At 37.6% G+C, this 20,071-nt stretch overlaps 1 protein-coding gene across 1 annotated transcript in view; it reads right to left on the bottom strand.

The window, feature by feature from the left end:
• LOC143803849 (mucin-5AC-like) overlaps positions 1 to 19,764 on the bottom strand; it is a 47,620-nt gene extending 27,856 nt beyond the window's left edge. The window contains exons 1-32 of the mRNA XM_077281613.1: positions 19,666 to 19,764; positions 15,908 to 16,006; positions 15,667 to 15,729; positions 14,923 to 15,184; positions 14,712 to 14,826; positions 14,492 to 14,582; positions 13,966 to 14,072; positions 13,413 to 13,629; positions 13,127 to 13,252; positions 11,709 to 11,826; positions 10,081 to 10,219; positions 9,719 to 9,829; positions 9,134 to 9,203; positions 8,910 to 9,047; positions 8,662 to 8,826; positions 8,462 to 8,556; positions 8,214 to 8,340; positions 7,679 to 7,934; positions 7,534 to 7,580; positions 6,625 to 6,725; positions 5,956 to 6,107; positions 5,712 to 5,850; positions 5,520 to 5,630; positions 4,991 to 5,170; positions 4,613 to 4,852; positions 3,658 to 3,814; positions 3,381 to 3,509; positions 3,099 to 3,243; positions 2,901 to 2,947; positions 1,998 to 2,195; positions 888 to 1,618; positions 196 to 738 (exon numbers count right to left, since the gene is read on the bottom strand). Coding sequence (XP_077137728.1) covers positions 196 to 738; positions 888 to 1,618; positions 1,998 to 2,195; positions 2,901 to 2,947; positions 3,099 to 3,243; positions 3,381 to 3,509; positions 3,658 to 3,814; positions 4,613 to 4,852; positions 4,991 to 5,170; positions 5,520 to 5,630; positions 5,712 to 5,850; positions 5,956 to 6,107; positions 6,625 to 6,725; positions 7,534 to 7,580; positions 7,679 to 7,934; positions 8,214 to 8,340; positions 8,462 to 8,556; positions 8,662 to 8,826; positions 8,910 to 9,047; positions 9,134 to 9,203; positions 9,719 to 9,829; positions 10,081 to 10,219; positions 11,709 to 11,826; positions 13,127 to 13,252; positions 13,413 to 13,629; positions 13,966 to 14,072; positions 14,492 to 14,582; positions 14,712 to 14,826; positions 14,923 to 15,184; positions 15,667 to 15,729; positions 15,908 to 16,006; positions 19,666 to 19,726 — 5,280 coding nt within the window. The 5' untranslated portion in view covers positions 19,727 to 19,764. The remainder of the gene's footprint in view (positions 1 to 195; positions 739 to 887; positions 1,619 to 1,997; positions 2,196 to 2,900; positions 2,948 to 3,098; positions 3,244 to 3,380; positions 3,510 to 3,657; positions 3,815 to 4,612; positions 4,853 to 4,990; positions 5,171 to 5,519; positions 5,631 to 5,711; positions 5,851 to 5,955; positions 6,108 to 6,624; positions 6,726 to 7,533; positions 7,581 to 7,678; positions 7,935 to 8,213; positions 8,341 to 8,461; positions 8,557 to 8,661; positions 8,827 to 8,909; positions 9,048 to 9,133; positions 9,204 to 9,718; positions 9,830 to 10,080; positions 10,220 to 11,708; positions 11,827 to 13,126; positions 13,253 to 13,412; positions 13,630 to 13,965; positions 14,073 to 14,491; positions 14,583 to 14,711; positions 14,827 to 14,922; positions 15,185 to 15,666; positions 15,730 to 15,907; positions 16,007 to 19,665) is intronic.
• Positions 19,765 to 20,071: the final 307 nt, after the last annotated feature.

Raw genomic sequence — 20,071 nt, 5'->3', positions numbered from 1 at the left:
CACACCAATCCAACATTGGCATCGCAATGAACTATCTGTCCAACATTATCAATACTGATTTCTGAGAAATCTTCAGCTCTGCATTCAATATTTTTTGGATGTTTACAGATTTGCTTTCCTTTAGCCATTATGTTCTCAAAGATTTCTTTATCTCCTCCATCAAATCCAGAGGTAGGAGTACCAACATCAATCCACTTTGTCCACTTGCATTGTGCTTGACAACCTGTTGATGGAGTTGTAGAAGTAGTAGTGGTAGTAGTTGGTGTTGAAGTAGTAGGTGTGGTGATGGTGGTGGTGGTAGTTGTGGTTTCTTTTGTAGTTGTTGGCACTGGAGTAGTTGTAGTAGTAGGTGTAGTAGTGGTTGTAGTTGTGGTTTCTGTTGTAGTTGGTGGCACTGGAGTAGTAGTAGTAGTAGTAGTTGGTGTTGTAGTAGTAGGAATGGTAGTGGTTGTAGTTGAAGGCACTGGAGTAGTTGTAGTAGTAGGTGTAGTAGTGGTTGTAGTTGTGGTTTCTGTTGTAGTTGGTGGCACTGGAGTAGTAGTAGTAGTAGTAGTAGTAGTTGGTGTTGTAGTAGTAGGAATGGTAGTGGTTGTAGTTGAAGGCACTGGAGTAGTTGTAGTAGTAGTGGTAGTAGTTGGTGTTGTTGTAATAGGTGTGGTGGTGGTTGTAGTAGTTGTGGTTTCTGTTGTAGTTGGTGGCACTTGAGTAGTTGTAGCAGTAGTAATGGTAGTAGGTGGTCTAGTAGTAGTTGTTTGTGGAGTCGTTGTGCTACAATGACTGTAGTCATCACAGCAAAAGACCTTTATCTGGTAGTTATAACATTGTTTATCTTCTCCAATTTGATCTTTATTGTTGCACACTAACCCTACAGTGATGTCACATTGAACCTTCTGCCCAATATTGTCAATACTAATGCCAGGGTAATCTTCAGCTCTGCATTCAATATATTTTGGATTTCTACATATATTTTTATCTTTAGCTATTATGTCTTCAAGGGTTTCTTTTTCTCCTCCATCAATGCCAGATGTAGGAATATTAATGTCAATCCAGCTTGTCCATCTGCATTTTGGTTGACAAAACACTACATTAGAAGAAGTTGGTTGTGGTGTTGTAGTTTTTGGTGTTGTAGTTTCTGGCGTTGTGGTTTTTTCAGGAGTTGTTGGAGAGGAAGTTGTCGCTATGGTTGTAGATGGTGTTGTTGTAGGATGTGTTATCACTTTTGTGGTAGTTGGCTGTGTGGTTGAAGGTGTTTCCGTGGTAGTTGCAATTGTGGGAGTTGTAGGATGTGTTGTATTACACTTTTCAAAGTTGCAACACATAACTCTTATTTCATAATTATAGCAGATAGGAGGTAGCTGTTGATCATTCCGACAAATTAGTCCAAATGACACATTGCACTGAACAACTTGTTCAAGTTGTGCTAATGGTGTGTCAGGGAACCTCTCAGCTCTGCACTGAATGTCTTGTGGATGACTACATATAGAAATTCCCTTCTTTTTTATATTATCATAGGTGTCAAAATCTCCATTCTTTTCTCCATCTTTAGGGTAACTGGCATCAATCCACTCTGACCATTTGCAGACCTCTTTAACACATATTGTACTCACGGCTGTTGTCCCTATAGACAAAAAGGCATAAATTACACTTGAAAATGTGTAGGTTAATATAAAAATCAAATCAAAAGCAAGTAGAAAGAGATAGATAGATCTACACTATTGTAATACAAATATATTATTTCCAAGAAAACTTGAGTAAAAATGATTTCACTTCTATTACTTTCAACTCTGTCCCATAAGTAAAACAAACAAACCTGCAGTCTGTTTGCTATGCCCGTCACTGGCTTTGTGAGACCAGTTTATTATGCATAAAGATTGATATATTCCTATATGATTTGGCATAATTAATCAGTTTCATTGAACGTCAGTGTTCATTAAAAAATGTGGATATTTAAAGGAGATTCAAACTCTAATACATTCTCTCAGGATCTAGTACTGTACCTGTAGTAGGGGTAGAGGAGTGCGTTGACGAAAATGTAAAGGGGGTTGTTGTAGTAACATGGCAGTTATCATGAATATCCCTGTAAATGGTTCCATTTTCCCTGCAAATCGCGCTCATACAGCCTCCAAGGCCATCAGTGGTGTTGTAAATAACATCATTGTAGTGATATGTTTTACCATGGTATTCACAATGGCATGCTGTAAAAACAGAATGTGAATAGAATTGGTAATCAATAATATTTATAAATAAAAAAAATATAAAATATAGCAAAATTTGCAGCACCATATAAACTCCAGGAAATGAATGAATAAACGAACCTATAAAAAAAAACAATGACATATACAGGATGTGATTCAATAATTATAACTAAATGTATCTTTATATCAAGTAAGCTAAGATTACCACATGATTCTATCCATAGAGTGTAGGTGTTTCCTGAAACAGAGCCCCAAATGCTGAGAGTTCATTCACAAGATTCTCTCTGCCTGAAGTCACCACTAGGGGGAGAAACTGAGCTTACTGAATACTGTCTCAGTATTGGGTTAAGTGATGGCTGCAGACAGAACGTTATGATAGGATTGTGAACTATGTACCAGAAAATCAACTCTAGTCACTATAAGGATATATTAAGAAAATAACAGATTAAATAATGTGGACCTTTTCAGATACAAAAAATGTGCTTTATGTGAAAAAATGTAAATGTGAAATAATATATATATATCATTTTTTTGGGCGTAAGTCAGATATAAGGACAACAGTGTTTACCCAGTGTCTCAACATAGTCAACCAGATATTGCTGTAAACAACAATTATATATATATTTATATTTTTGGGGAATATTCTGTGTCTGACATAAATTTACATAGTTATTTGTATATTCTTATACAGAAATGAACATTTACCTTCTTTCTGATACTTGCATTCTACGAGTCCTGACATACTGCATTTGCTGTAGATAGAAAAAATCAGGATTTTTTTAAGCATATGAGTAGGTAGAGATACTTTAGAAGAAGTAAGGTATAAATTATGTATAAGTTCCTATACAATATATCTCCATAGTAATATATTCCTTTTTATAAACTGTCAGCCGGATCACTTACCAGGTCTTACAGTTCTCAGTGGTAGGTACATCTTGTCCAACTTTGTAGTGATTTTCTTCATCATCATAGCAGCCACACTGAGCCACACACTCCATGTCTTCCTCATCGAAGAATGGTTTCTCTGCCGGACAACTTGGGTAACATCCTAATCAGTTACGAGAAAATAAAAGTGGTGTTAGATTTCCAAAAATGGAGATCAGGTAGACACCATCTTCATCATGTGATAATGCTGGACATAATAATATTATAAGATTATAGTTGAAATGTGAGATGTTCTCATACCTTCTAAACCAGATAGATCATGCACACATCTCCCAGTTGGGTTCCTACAGGTCTTCATGCATGGAGCTCCACAAGGTTTGTAGTGCCACTCACACTCTCCTTCAGGGTTGTAATAATCGCAGAAAAGAGCTAGAGAACAAAGCAAAAATCTTGGTTTACATATAGATGAAGACATAAATAAATATTTACATATAAATGCTAATAAATTCTATGGAAAATGACGACCGTGAAAAGTAGCGAATTAGAACATGACGTTGTGTATAATTATACTACTCACGACAGATATTGGGGGATCTCCAGCTAACACAGATTCCAAATTCTCCACACGCCTGGGCGTAAGCTGCCACCGCTGTACAGAAACATTCACAGTCTCCACCAGAATCACAAGCACAAGAATCTGTGACACAAGCTTCATAGTACTTAGAGGGGTCAATCTGAAAAAATAATACATTATGTATTTTTTTAAATTGATTTGGATAGTGAAACCTTGATGTAAATTCTAGCATTCTCCAATTTATAATTTACTTGTGTGCATTTTTTATGTTTTTTTTCTACCATCTCATTGTGACTTTTTTAAGCTTCTGTTGATTTGAAGAAGTCATACATAAGAGATAAATGTCCCCCCAACTCTGTGCATGCTGATTACATTAAAAAATGGAAATAAACCTCTGCCAGAGCCCTCTTTATGCAGCTTCTCTCCCAAGAAAAAGGGCATGCTGAAAACCAATATGAACAATCCTCATAACATCTGCAATTGGGGAGATCCAGAGAGTCCTTCAACCCAGTTGATGTCACCAAAATCTTCAGGTTCTTATGATTTTTTTTTTGTTGTTATCTAGAGCCAGCCTAAATGATATCTATATCCATGAAGTTATTCTTGATGTTAAGATCATCTCTTACTTAAATGCATGTGCTTTTGGCTTAAAGGCATTTTTGCAATAAGGTTTTAGTAAAAATCTGGCAATTTTTAGTCTCTAAAACGATAGTGTATTATAATGAGCTTGTTCTGATAGCAAGTTATGTATCACTGTATTCTCTTCTCTAGAATTTTCAAAGTTCAACTTTGAGTTAGTGATAAAGAGGAACATTCAGCTTAAGTTGGGAGATCTACGGAGGGAAGTCAACCAACATTGTACTAAGTAAATCACGATATGCAATAGAAATGGAAAATATATCCATACAGAAGTAAATTAAGAAAGAAAAAAGTAATTGAAATACTATAGAGCTCCTACCTGAGCATGGCAGGCAGAAAAGGCTTTACTGGTGATGATACTACATTGTTTCTGTGACCAGGATTTCCTGTAGGGGTTGGCACTGCAGGCATCTTTGGGTACATTGGCATCAGGGCATGTTTGTGACATCTTCCAGCTGTTTCCAAACTCTGTAACATCTCCAACCACAGACAGACTTCTTGTGGTGAAGTCATTATTTCCATCTCCATCGTAATTTCCACATAGACCACAAACTTTACCCTGTAATATTGATATATACAATTTAGTAAGGTTTAAATCATTGACATTGACATTCTACAACTCGGTCTATATTGTCCTTCATATGAAGAAAAGAAAAAAGAAACTATTGAAGCGGAATGATGCACAAAAAAGTTTTACCTCAAAGTCTTTACTGAGCTTGATGAAAATGCTGGTCTTTCTGTCCCACATGAGTATGAGACCATTATCAGCTTCAATAACCAGGTAAATCCCCATATTCCTGACTTTGTATGGAGCGACTTTTCCGATTCCTCGTTCTACCACTTCAATGTGCTCCTCAGTAAGAATTAACTCAAAGGTCTGCAAATGGAAAATTAATTTCTAGTTCATGACAATCCATGCAAAGCACCATTCTGCTAAAGAAGATGTCTAATGACAGTCCCAATAACCCTTTTGCTTAAGATAGCAATCAACTAATCACACAGATATACATCTTGGAAACCTTAGAGACCATCTGGTTTTGCCAATTCAGGATGACAGTACTGTAAGAATGACCATCCATAAAATGTATTGATGGGTCATGTTCAGGTAGTGGGACATTCTATGTAGATAGGGAACCCACGTACGTGGACAATCTGTATGAAATCCTTAGGTCTGGGTAATAGTTCTTAACATGTCTGAAGGTTTTATCTGTACAATTTTTTCTTACCCCAAGGAAGACTTTAATGCTTTTAGAACAAGTGGTTCCAGTGCTTCCACATGGGATGTTCTCAGTGATGACTCTGAAGGTGTTGCTGCTTCCGTCTTTGCCACAGTGATCCTAAAATTCCCAGAATAGACATATATATTAAGCAAATTAATGAGCACAAATATATAGGCTCATGTCATATAGTTATTTTACCTGTGCAAGTGTATATTCACAGTCTCCATTAAAGCTGTAGCGTTTTCCATCAAAGGTAATGTAATGTCCATCACCATATACAGCACAGGTAGCCAGGCAGGGTTCCTTGGTACATTCCCACATGCGGTCTTTGCAGGTACTGTTAACATATAAGGAAAAATGAAAAATGACACTTTCCACAGAATTTTAGGTATCAACGTTTGGTAAGGTTTGTTTATTCTTAACCAGAAATTAATTCTCTTACCAAGTATTGCATTTCATCTTAATCTTCTCGCCAGGTTGATATGTGGCATCATTGTGAATACATGGGCACTCTTCTTCATTGATGCACCTGCCTTTGCCATCTGAGACCAGTCCTGCAGGACACACACAGCCCGATACGCATTTTGCACTGTACTGTAAAATATAATAAAAAAAAATGTTTAATTAACATAATAGGTGTAATACGGATGAAGCACCCATCTCCAATAATCTAGTACACATAACTTGTAATATGCTTCCATGATGACATCTAAATGACTTGCAAGCATTTAACAAATCCTTCAACATCCTGGCTTAGATACTGCCATAATCTCACTACTTTAGCCTCTGACATAAAATAATTCTCTTCGATAATATCCTTTAGACAGCATGGATGCCTCCTTTCCATCATACCACTCATACATTGAATTCTATAATAAACCAGTATGCAGTTAGATAATAAGCTCCCTCTAATGGTGAGTACAGGCAGAGAGAACATTCTAAATTAACTTTTTGCCTATACATGCCAATTAAAGTGCTGTATTAGAATACTGGAGTTCTCATTAATGTGTTATGTTAAAATAAAAGTGGGTTATTTCCTTATTAGAAACTTTATAGGGTTAGTATGTTTTATATATTTTTTCTTTGCATCTAATCTGTCAGAAATACTCACACAAGCCATATCCAAGGTTTGACAACTCTTCTGGCATTCCGCACCCTTGGTCCCCACTGAAGCATTCTTGCAATCAAAATAAACCATAGGAGCAGTGCAAGCTGAAAACATAAGATACAGATAAGTATTCTAATAGGAATAAATAAATTAGAACGATAATGAGAAATATTATGGCAAAATAAGGAACTTCATGAGAATAATACAACAGTGGTAGAGCGTAATGGTAAAATTGGGGTGCCTGAAAGCATTTATGTGTTGGCAATTGTATGGATATACAGGGCTATGGCAGAAAATCTATCAAGTAGATTGATTATAATCGATATTTCATACACCAGTATAAAAAAGCACTGAAGTTCACTAGCACATGCGTAGAAATACATTAGACATATGTTGGACCGACCAAAGGTCTGAAAATTATATGATGACTATTTGAAAGTGTAGATTCGTGTAAAAATGTGCACAATTTTCAGAATTTCAGTATTATTAAACCTTTTGAAAAAGTGGGGACCAACCACTTCCCATTAACTCTCGATATTGTAAAAATTTCATTTTTTAAGGGTGTTATCACATCTGTGTCTTCGTTGGGTCGTATGTCCAAAATCTCCCTCAAAACAGGGTTTGGACTCATGCACAGATGGGACTATACACTATAATGGTGACAACAGAGCTAACATGCGCTATGACGTGCATCATTTTCGGGAGTATACACCTACAGAAGACGGACACCCAGATGTAGTAGACTGCGTTTGAGGGTCCGCCTCCTGTAGGCATACACAAAATGATGCACGGCAGAGCTTTTAAAAAAATCCATGCATGATTCATCTAACATTGTAAGGTAAATTTCCCATGTCTCAGGTGCAGGATAGTATAGTTATAACTATAAGAAGGTTGAAAAATTAATGTTCTTACTTGGTTTAACTGTTCCAATGCAGGTGAGTTTTCCCAGATTGCAAGTGCTGTAAATGAGAGAATATTAAAATCATATTTTTTATAATTGCAGTAGTTGTTTTACAATTGGTGTAAAATGCTCATCTGTATGGTTATGCACACTCACCACATGACCCCATTGTCATGGACAACTTCTCCAGAAGGTACAGCGGAACCTTTAAAGTAACATGGGCAAGCTTCGGCAGGAACACATTTGCCGCTGTCATCCATGTAGAAGTCTTTGGCACAAGTGCAGCCATCCACAGGGGTAAATTTGATGCTGCAGGTGACATCAGGCTCACTCAGGGATCGGCATGTGTGCTGGCAAGTGCTGGTAGAGTAGGTGTAGCTCAATGTTTTGGGGCAGTTGTTCATGTATTTAGCTGTGTATGAAAAAGAGCTATTAAAAATGGATAATATATGTGAAAATTAAAATCTATATATTATTAGTGGAAGCTAAGGTTTCTGTGAATCAATCAGTTTCAAAACGTTTCTGTAAGATAATTTTTATGAAAAGATTCTACCACAATAATTTGTGTTTGGTACAGCAGCTGAACACTCAACACATTAATGAGTCATAGCGCTTTGAGCCCCAGATGAAGAAGGGTAGATCTCTTTGGATCTCTAGGCGCATGCATTATATTTATGTCTCAAAGACTTACTGCAGACATCACTTCTCCATTCGGTCAATATGATTCCTTTGGTCGCACAGGCATGGACGTAGGCTGATAGAGATGCACACATGCATTCTTCACTTTTCTCACAGTTGCAGGTGTCAAACATACAATTCTGAGAAAAACAATACCATATTTATTGATGATTGTAAGTTATATATATTTTAATGACCTCCTCTTAAATGAACAAGAATGCATTTTTCCATTTGTCATATGTCCCAATTGGATAACCTTACCTGTTGGTAAACCTGTGGATTGATAGTAGCATGGCAGGCAGCAAATGGACCAAATGGATCGGATATAAGACCGCACCAATACTGGGCATATAGCTCTGTAATATAGGAGAATAGCAAATATAATACAATATATTCATTAATTCAAAATTCAACTCTAACCACAGTTTCCTCATCGGCAACATAATTGATGCCAATCTTACCATTTTCAACACTCAGGGAGCAAGGATCTTCATAGACGTTCTTAACATTTACACAGTCTGCTTGGGTCTTCCATGTGTTGGCAAAGGATGCAGCTGTGCCTTCAATGACACCACTGATGGTCTGGAAGTCGTCTGACTGCTTGTCATTGAAGTTTCCACAGAGACCTAAGAAGATGAACATCTATAAGAAGAATGTCCTCCAAACTACGATTGCAAATGTAAGATCATTAAAGAAAAGTCAAACCTACCGCATGTCTGACCCTTGTATGATGGGTTCAATGCCACGTAAACCTGCATAAATGGAGTCAGCTGAGCCACCATTTGTACTCCTAAGTTTGTCTCAACAATAATGTAGAATGATGAAGGTCTGAAGATGGTTATATTGGCTGAAATAAAAGGTGGTACACTTTAAAAAACTTGGCAGATGAAATGACCACAATTATTACTAAATAATTTCAATGTGATATCCTACCTGCAGATACCGGCAGCAGAGTATAGACGCTGTTTATAAAGACGCTACCACAAGGCTTGATTACAATGATCTGTTTGAGTAAGAAGATAGGAGATTGGTGAAGAAGAAGATACATTCCCAACATTCTTCTAAAAATCAATATTGAGTGACCATTAAAGGTCCATAGCCTACAAAGTAGAAAATTAGACATATAACTTGCTGTACTAAGGGGTTTTATTACAGTTCTTTCACAACATGTGAGCCACCGTAAGCGCCTGAGATACTGTCAGTTCTGCATACCCTTAATCATAGCAATTATTGGGGGACACAAAGGTCAGGTCACTAACAAGTAAGGGCATTCACTAGAAATATATGCTTCAGAGATAATACATACATTAAGATAAGCAACAACAAAAAAAACAAATGAGTAATATATATATGCGCTCTACATAGCAATAATAGCAATGCTGAAAATCAAACATCGGGCACAGTGAGATTTATGTAACACTAGTGAAAATAAGTGTGCAAGCAATTTTTTGATTGTGTATAAGAAAACAGAAATAGGCATTTTACTGGATTCTGGGAAACAGCTTGATTGTTACTTACTGTTTCTCCTCCATTAATGATAAGAGTAGTACTCTTAAGGCAAGTCTCACTTTCGGTCAAACCGCATTTACGCAGCTCTGTCAATATGATAAAAGAATTTCCATTGCAGTCCTGTATGGAGAAAATTGATATTCAATGTTACACAACATATTGATGCTATGGTGCGGCATGACAATAGACCTTTCATGATAGATAGATAGATAGATAGATAGATAGATAGATAGATAGATAGATAGATAGATAGATAGATAGATAGATAGATAGATAGATAGAATCTATCTATCAATCAACAGTATATTGTCAATTACATATCATAATTGTGTTTCTCTTAGACAAACTAGTCTCGGATTGCCTTGCCTCACCTTAGTTAGCACGTAGTTACAGTCTCCATGTATGTTGTAATGACTTTGATCATAAGTTGTAATATGTGATCCTCCATTAATAGAGCAGGTTGCAGGGCATGGCAAGTCATTGCAGTTCCACTTTCCTCCTGCACACAAACTGCACAAAATACAAGTAACCCAGTGTCACACAGAAACAAAATAATAGACAACACGTCTAAAACACATATATAATGGCCGGTCTTGGTGGGTTTTTGAACAAAAGGTACTTTTTAATAGCTACGCATACCATTGCACAATTTTTTTTATTGTTCATTTTCTTCCTGAATGGAAAGTTAACCAACTTTGCAAATTTTTACTACAACAGTCCTTAAGTCCTTTTTAAAGCTAAATATTTCACAAAATTATTACAAATCTGTCAAAGCCTTAGGTCTCTATATTTTCCCTCCCCTCCCCACTCTCAGTGTTATACATAGCAGCAGGTTGGGCTAGCAGGCTGTACACAGATCTCTTCAGTGTGGAGAGGGGAGAAAGAATGTACAGTTTCAGTGAGGACAGAGAAAATAGGCTTTAGAAAAGTAGGAAAGCACATGAAGAGGAAATAAATGGAGTGTTGGAGTTAACATCCATCACATCCAGCCTATATTACTGGGAGAGACATTCCCACAAGATAAAGATCTGAAATTTGGATCAGGCTGCACACTGCATATCAGGGGGTCTGAAAATGAACAAAAGAATGCAGGTTTTTAGACCCACACAGGAGTGTGAACAAGCTCTAAAAAATGTTATTGACACCACCAAGGAATGTAAAGAAAACACAATGTCTACCTACACATGTTTGTCCAGGGGGGCAGCTTGACATCTAAATCCAAATTACAAGGATTTTGAGCTGTTTTCTTATGTTATTTTTTTAAAATAAAGAATATATTTTTGCTTTTATGGGATTGCATAATTATAATTATATGCAATGTTAACAAACTGCTAGCATAGTGATTATGAATTGCTACAACTTTTATACACAATTGCCCTGAGGAATCCAACTAGAGGGGCTACAAAAAATGTCAAGGATTTAAATGCTATCATGTTTTGGTAGGAAGTTAGAATTTTGTATTAAATAATGTTTGGTGGTTTAGGTGGCCTGCTTCCAAAATGTATAGAGAGGTAACACAAAGTTGACAATCTCCAAGAACCAGTTCTTATCTCTATAAGCCAAAGTCAACACTCAAAAGATTAGAGCCAAGTGGTGAACAATGCATATCAGGGTGGCGATGTCTTACAAGCCCTCAATGTCCTATTACTTATCTATCAATCAAAGAGAAGAGTTTGCACTTAATCACCTAATGTTTGATTGAAGGGTGTTGTTATTAATCCGAGTGCAGGCTAATATTATGATTGGCTACAAATTCATATTACACACCACCCATTTGGGAAAAGGGTAGCTCTCCGCTGATACCACTGTCTGTAAATATTCAGTGCAGTTACAACTCATAGCGTGACTATTTGGACACCATTTCTTTGGCACAGGAAACTGGATAACATGATACTATGGCCCTGTGGATCATTTCAATCCAATCATCTGATGATGACATTGAGATGGTTGAAACTGGTGCACATTTTTTTTTTGCTATTAAGCCATATTATATACTCACCAAGTGCTGCAGATTGTGCTGTATGATGTTCCGGCAGCATAGCTGTTACTGTTGAATGTACATGCACATTGTTCAAGTGGGACGCAACCGGAGTTGTTGATGTCATCAAAAATGGTACCTACAACAAACAGAAAAATAAGGTGATTTTTCCCAAGAGGAGGTCATTTTCTTTCCAAACAGGGTTCTATGAAACTAATTTGGGTTCCTTGGAACACACTAAGGCTGCGTGTCCACGCTCAGGATGGCCGGCGGTATCCCCGCAGCGGCGAAGCCGCTCAGCGCTAAGCCCCGCCCCCTTTCTGGGACGCGATCATGCCGGATGTGTACTGTACACATCCGGGATCATCGCACCCCTCGCCATAGGGCCCTGTGATATTACCTGCGGCGACGCAGCGTCGCCGCAGGTAGCACGGACATGCTGCGATCTGAAAAGACGCGCAGCATGTCCGGAGTCGCAGGGCCGCCGCCTACGTGTTTCCACGCATAGTGGACACGGGATTTCACAAAATTCCCTCCACTATGCTGGAACATCTGGACGCTGCGTGTTTGACGCTGTAGCGTCAATCACGCAGCGTTTACTTACCGTGGACACTCACCCTTAGGGCTTCTCCAAAAGACAGCAACCTTAAATATGAGAGATGAGTGAATGTATTTGAGTGGAATTGAATATTTTAAAAATCCACATTCACCAAAATTCAGATTTTTTTTTAGCAATTTGCTTCCACCGTAAAGAGCTATAAAAGGGAAACATTTTTAAAAAATTACTTCAAACTCATCATACCGTTCACCTCTTCGACCTTTCTGATCTTCACTGTTGCGCATTTGGTCCTTGACGCATCTTTCTATCACTGTCATTGCGTACTAAAAACATGAGCCTCTTGACACTAGGCCAAGACTTCTTACTCTGATGAGGTTCCGGGATGTTTCCGCGCATGTCACACCACGCGTCGTGAAGTCATGACATCATGACCTTACACGCAGTTGTGTAGAAAAGTCTCAGGGCTCATGAGATTCAGAAGTCTTGGCCTACTATGAAGAGGCCCAAGACTTCCGAACACAGCAGAGCTGATAAGAAGATACACCAAGGACTATACAGGGTATAGTGAAGAGTTTAGTGGACAGGAGAGGTGAGTGTAAGTATTTTTTCTTATTTTCTACATCTTAGATTTATTATGCAATAATAAGGGATTTTCAATTTGCAGATAATAACTTTGCTGCAAATCTCCCAGGAAAATGTGTGTGATCTGGCGAATTTGAATTTTGCACATTCCACTCAGTTCTAACGGTGTCACTTTAGGATTAAGCATGAAATACTTGCATTGATTTGATAGCAAAGCATCCTTTACTTACATCGTAAAATATTTAAAGCTACTTTGTTAATATCTTGCCCTTTCCTTTATAATATAGAAAATGCATACCTGGAGGGCAGAAGCAGCCTTCTAAGCAGTGATTTTCACATAAAGTACTTCTCTCTGGGTTGGTGCAAGTGTCTGCACATGGAGATCCACATTCCTGGTACTGCATGTTGAATGGACATGATTTAGCTGAAATGAAAAAAAGTGGTATATTACTGCCCGTGTCAATGATAAAGTGCTAATGAGCAAGGTCAGAGAATTCACAACTGTGACCTTTATTACAATGTTTTTTGCACACATTGTACAACATTCTTGTATCTGTGCAAACACAACCGCAGAAGATACTTACGGCACAGATCTTTATTTCTCCAATTCTCTGGTTCACCTCCAGCATGAGCACATTGCCTGGAGTACTCAGCAAATGTATCACACAAGCAAAGAGCAACAGTATCGCTATCACACCGGCACAGGTCTTGTACGCAAGCTTCAATGTATTGATCGACAGCCACCAATGAATGGCATTTAGAGAATGTTCCACCCAGAAGAATTGACTCGCAGATGTTTTCCTATAATACACAAAAAGAGGCTCTTAAAGACTCCTAAAAAGTTAATGTGACTGAATTGTTTCCTAAAACATTTATGTTGCTGCATAAGCTCCAAATATATAATATAAATCTGGTCTTAACATATTTGCTCAATTAGGGTGGAAGAAAATCCACGATATCACCTACGAAAGGAGAATATTGCAGACTTTCATTGTAGCTAATAGAAATGGTCCTAAGAATGAACATCCCACTATGATGCCTATAAACACAGAGCATCGATATAAGATTTTCTTTCATACTTTTAGCACTGGATGAGTTGCTTTAACACAAAAGCCATGGCTATGATCTTCTACTTACATAATCAGTACAATTGCTCTTGGGTGTAGGAAGCACATCTTGGCACTGTTCTGTGGGTCCATCCAACTTCTGAAGATTTCCAAACTGGGATTCTGTGATTTGCATTCCTACAGACATGATTTATTATAAGATGAATCCAAACTTGCCATGTGTAAGACAAGAATTGCATGGTGGACTCTGTATCATTTGCACAAATGCATATTGATGGGTGAGCGTAATCTATGTTCATTAAATAGGTTTTTCAGTCTTAAACTGCAAGTTTGAAACCATTTTATGTGTCTTCAGACTTGTGCATCCTCCCATTGCGTGCACTGCACCCTGTGAGGATTCTCCGGTGCCAGGGCTGGGAAGAGTTGTTATGTGACCTCAAATAAGTGATATGCATGCGATGTGAAGATTCAGAAGTTTACATTGACATAAAGTGACTGCACACTTGTAGTTCAAGACCAGACAACCTCTTTTAAAATATTACTTGAAAAATAATATATAATACAAGCATGTTATAAGAGAAAGCATAAAATCTTACCATTGGAAATGAACTCATTGTAGATAGAGATGCCATTGAAATCCCCACACAAACCACAGGTCTGGTTGGCGTACTTTTCACTCAGTTCCAGCTGCACAAAAGGGTAAAAATTAAAGATCTTGTTAAGCACATACTATTAGAGGTCAAGATAAATTCTTCTACACCTGACCACCTTCTACAATACTGGAGATATGTCAATATATCAATTTGATGCTCTTACCAGTAGACTATCATCATCGTTCCACATGAAGACCAGACCAAGCTTGGAGGTCACTGAGAGATATACACCATGTTTCTCAATCTGAACGCCAGAACCAGTGAAAGGCAGCTGGACTCTGAACAAGAACAGGATATCAGCAGTTAATACAAAACATGACATTCACATTATTTCTAATTTTTCATTAGCACACTAGAATAATAAGGACACTCACTCTTTTCCATTTACTGAGATGGTATTGCGGTTGATTTGCACTGCAAGTCCATCAAGTTTCATGGTGATTTTGTCAATCACTGGAGTTTTGTCCACAACAGCACGACGGATTTGGATGTTGAAGTCCTCATATGTACTTTGACAGTGAGATGCATAGACATAGTTACAAGTACCGGGGAAGTAGAATATGTCTCCATCAAAGTTCTTGAAATGGAAGTTCCCCCAGGTGCTGCAAACTCTGTTATTGTGAGCTATGTTGATAGCTGCAAGTAAAAAGATTAATGTAACTATGATTGCAGGTAATATTTATACCAGCAAGTAAATTATGGCAAAAATTTAAAAATTGATGCATCAGTTAAACATGAGCACAAATGATATTCTGATAACTTACATAATAGTAGGAGGGATATGCTGTCTTTAGAGGAGGCAGTGAATAAACTTTGCACCCCTTATGAAACTTGGTCATACCAAGATGGAAGAAGTTGGTGCTTAGTTGCCCTCCTCATCCATTTCCATAACCCTCGTTTTGTGTCTGTAGGGAAGAGTCCTTTATAGGTTTCCTTCATAGGCTCTCAAAACTCAACATCAAAGGAAACGGGGACTATCTTGACTCTGCCCTATATCCAAAGGGGCCCCATAGCACTCGCCTTAATGATTTATTTGACTTCGAGTAGTAAATGCATAATGAGAGTTTACCATATTTCTAGCATACGTGCAGAATATTAATGTAAGCTCATTGACTTACCTCTCACTACAGTGTTTGATGCCACTGGGATCACTGATACTCTTGGAGGTCCAGTTAATAAAACTGCAAATAATTAGAGAGGATATTAGGAGAGCAATGTATAATGTTTGGTGTCAATGTCATTGATGTTTCACATATATTTCCTAGTAAATATTCTAACATGTTGACATAGTGTACTATTTTGTAACCATTATCTTGATATATATAATAGAAGTATATGATATTGATAACTAACACTTACTGTTTGGTTGTTGGTGCTCTTGATGTTGCTGTCCTTGCATTGTCTCATCAACGTTGTAGTCAATTGTCTGATCGACATTGTAGTCTCCATATTCTTGAGCTAGGAAAAAATAAAATAAAGATACATTTAACAAAATTGCATTTTAAAAAGAAAGACATTTTGCAGATTTCTTGCGTAGAACTGATTAACATTAACCGTAAAAATGAATATCAAAGATCAAGTTTATTATGGCTTATAGCTTATTACAACTACATATATTAGTAAAATTAAAACAAAAATATGTTACATTACAAGCTTGTATATTAAAGTAGAATTTCTTTTCTATCTATCATTAGAGGAACAAGAAAAGACATTGAGATTTTAGTGTACTACTGTGAAGCATGCCTATCTTGGATTCAGAATAGGGAGAACAAAGGAAAAAAGTATGATTTTCTATTACCCTTCTTGCATCTATGTTTCTCTCCAGTGGTAGAGTTTCGTATTACCCACTCTTAAAATCTATAATATATTCCTGTAAATGTCAACATATGCAAACAAATATTTGGCTAGTCTTAAATAACATCTTCTAGAGTGCACATAATAGACCTATGTCTAACAATGCAACTATATCGGTAGGTTCACACTTATACAAAGCTCTTCGTCTAGCGTTATGTCTAGGTGTCGGTCAGAATCTCTGAACTACTGGATTTCAACCGAAACTCTAGAGAAGACCCAACTGTGCCTTTCACCTACATAGCCCCAACTGTGCCATTCACCTACATAACCCCAACTGTGCCATTCACCTACATAATCCCAACTGTGCCATTCACGTAGATTACCCCAACTGTGCCATTACCTTACATAACCTCAACTGAGCCATTCACCTACACAGCCCCAACTGTGCCATTACCTTACATAGCCCCAACTGTGCCATCCACCTATATAACTCCAACTTTGCCATTACCTTACATAACCTCAACTGTGCCATTACCTTACAAAGCCCCAACTGTGCCATTACCTTACATAACCCCAACTGTGCCATTCACCTACATAACCCTGACTGTTCCATTACATTACATAGTCCCAACTGGGCCATTCACCTACATAGCAGCAACTATGCCATTACCCTACATAGCCCCAATTGTGCCATCCACCTACATAACTCCAACAAGTATGATTTTCTATTACTCTTCTTGCATCTATGTTTCTCTCCAGTGGTAGAGTTTAGTATTACCCACTTTAATAATCTATAATATATTCATTTAAATGTCAACATATGCAAACAAATATTTGGCTAGTCTTAAATAACATCTTCTAGAGTGCACATAATAGACCTATGTCTAACAATGCAACTATATCGGTAGGTTCACACTTATACAAAGCTCTTCGTCTAGCGTTATGTCTAGGTGTCGGTCAGAATCTCTGAACTACTGGATTTCAACCGAAACTCTAGAAAAGACCCAACTGTGCCTTTCACCTATATAGCCCCAACTGTGCCATTCACCTACATAACCCCAACTGTGCCATTCACCTACATAATCCCAACTGTGCCATTCACCTAGATTACCCCAACTGTGCCATTACCTTACATAACCTCAACTGAGCCATTCACCTACACAGCCCCAACTGTGCCATTACCTTACATAACCCTAACTGGGCCATTCACCTACATAGCCCCAACTGTGCCATTACCTTACATAGCCCCAACTGTGCCATCCACCTACATAACTCCAACTGTGCCATTACCTTACATAACCTCAACTGTGCCATTACCTTACATAACCCCAACTGTGCCATTCACCTACATAACCCTGACTGTTCCATTACATTACATAGTCCCAACTGGGCCATTCACCTACATAGCAGCAACTGTGCCATTACCCTACATAGCCCCAATTGTGCCATCCACCTACATAACTCCAAGTATGATTTTCTATTACTCTTCTTGCATCTATGTTTCTCTCCAGTGGTAGAGTTTAGTATTACCCACTTTAATAATCTATAATATATTCATTTAAATGTCAACATATGCAAACAAATATTTGGCTAGTCTTAAATAACATCTTCTAGAGTGCACATAATAAGACCTATGTCTAACAATGCAACTATATCAGTAGGTTCACACTTATACAAAGCTCTCCATCTAGTGTTATGTCTAGGTGTCGGTCAGAATCCCTGAACTATTGGATTTCAACCGGAAATCAAGAGAAGACCCAACTGTGCCTTTCACCTACATAGCCCCAAAGTGTGCCATTCACCTACATAACAACGACTGTGTTACTCACCTTCATAGCCCCAACTGTGCCATTCTCCTACATAGCCCAAACTGTGCCATTCACCTACACAGCCCCAACTGTGCCATTACCTTACATAGCCCCAACTGTTCCATTCTCCTACATAGCCCCAACTGTGCCATTACCTTACATAGCCCCAACTGTGCCATTACCTTACATAGCCCCAACTGTTCCATTCTCCTACATAGCCCCAACTGTGCCATTACCTTACATAGCCCCAACTGTGTCATTTACTTAGATGAAGCTGACAAAGCCAATATCCTGACAGTATTCTTCTTTTCCCTATCAGTCTATCACATTTTCTTAAGTTAAAAAAAAGTCAAATATTGCCAGGTTGGAGGCCATATAGTGACTCTGTTGGCTTTATTTGATTAAATGGCTCCAATGAGGCAATGTCAAGTTTTGGGGAGATTCCAACAGAATTTTTAACATAATGCTCTACAGAACACACTGTATGTGTGAACCTAACCTAAGTGAACAAGAACCTCTTATTAATATTAGACATTTAAAGCATTGTGTTTTGTCAAATTAAGATGTCACAAGAGAAAACTTAAAGCAATACGAGTGGCCCACAAGTATAACCAATCTGCAATCTCCTTACAATCTCATTGTTATCTAAACAGTTTGAAGATCAAATCTGAACACACTTAGGTTTTCTGATGTTCTCATTTTCTCTTGCGCAAATGGTGTTGAAAAAAAAGCTCAATATTACACATGTTCTCCTATAACTCATGCCTAGATGTGCTGGGATGTAATCATACACCTGTTTTCGGAGCTTTTGTTGCTTGGAAATAAGATACACTTTCACTGAGATTTCAGCTGAGCTGAGTCACTTGATGTTATCATTATTTTAAAGATGCAGATAAACTGTTTAATAATGGCTTATTATTCAAATGTAAGGGTTGATTTATGAAATCTATTCTTTATTAATATTATAATGTTTATTTCTCCTGTCCTTTGCTATAAAAACTATTGCAGGGTTGGTCCACGAACTGTACACACAAGAATGAAGTTTGCAACATTTTATAACATGCAATTTATTATAATTCTACACAGATTTACTGAAAATAAATAAAAAAAATCCCATTGTAGATGTAGACACAATGTGAAAACAGGTGAACAATACACTTATATGTGTCATGTACGGTTACAAATTGGGGTAAAATAATAATAAATAGTAAAAAAAGTAATAGAATAGCAGAATCTATAGTTAATGCTTCTTATGCAGTAATAAAATACTTAGCCAGTATTTGACAGCTCTGACAGTTTTATATATCGGTACAATGGAACCTGTAGACTTTCCTCTTACTCTTTCAAAGATTTCAAATTTCTGATTTTTACCATATACAACAAGATTTATGATCCATAAACTTAAAAATAGAATATGTGAACACTTTCTATGAATGATTGGAAAAATGTAATATGTAGAGTTTGTATCTCCAGTTATTAGGAATAATAATTATTTTTCCTAGAATAAATACTTACCATTCAATGGGCCCAAGATGACCAGTAGGATCCACAGCGGGAGCCTATGGAAGGTTCCCATCTTCTTAGTAGCTGTGGCACTACTGCGGAGGAGAGGCAAGGAACGGGTTGGTCAGTCTGGTGGTGATCTTTATATACACTTCTAAAAGCAACTCGGCACTGTTCCAGGATTGCTCCACACAGGTAATTAGGGTGGAGCTGCAGTTTTTTCCTCTAGTTGAAGGTGCACAGGAGGATGCTGGAATAAGGTGTGGACTGTATACTCTATGTGTGTGTATTTGGCTATGATATGCCTCTTTCACATGCATTTCTCAAACTGTAGAAAAAGATTGTGGCCTTATCTGTATTGATTTGGCCTAATACATACATCCTCATTAACTCTTTGTTAATTTGTGATACTTTAATA

Source organism: Ranitomeya variabilis, chromosome 2, assembly GCF_051348905.1.
Source record: "Ranitomeya variabilis isolate aRanVar5 chromosome 2, aRanVar5.hap1, whole genome shotgun sequence".
In the NCBI taxonomy this organism is placed as follows: Eukaryota; Metazoa; Chordata; class Amphibia; order Anura; family Dendrobatidae; genus Ranitomeya; species Ranitomeya variabilis.
The sequence above is the reverse complement of the archived record's forward strand: the minus strand, read 5'-3'. Positions and strand labels throughout refer to the sequence as shown.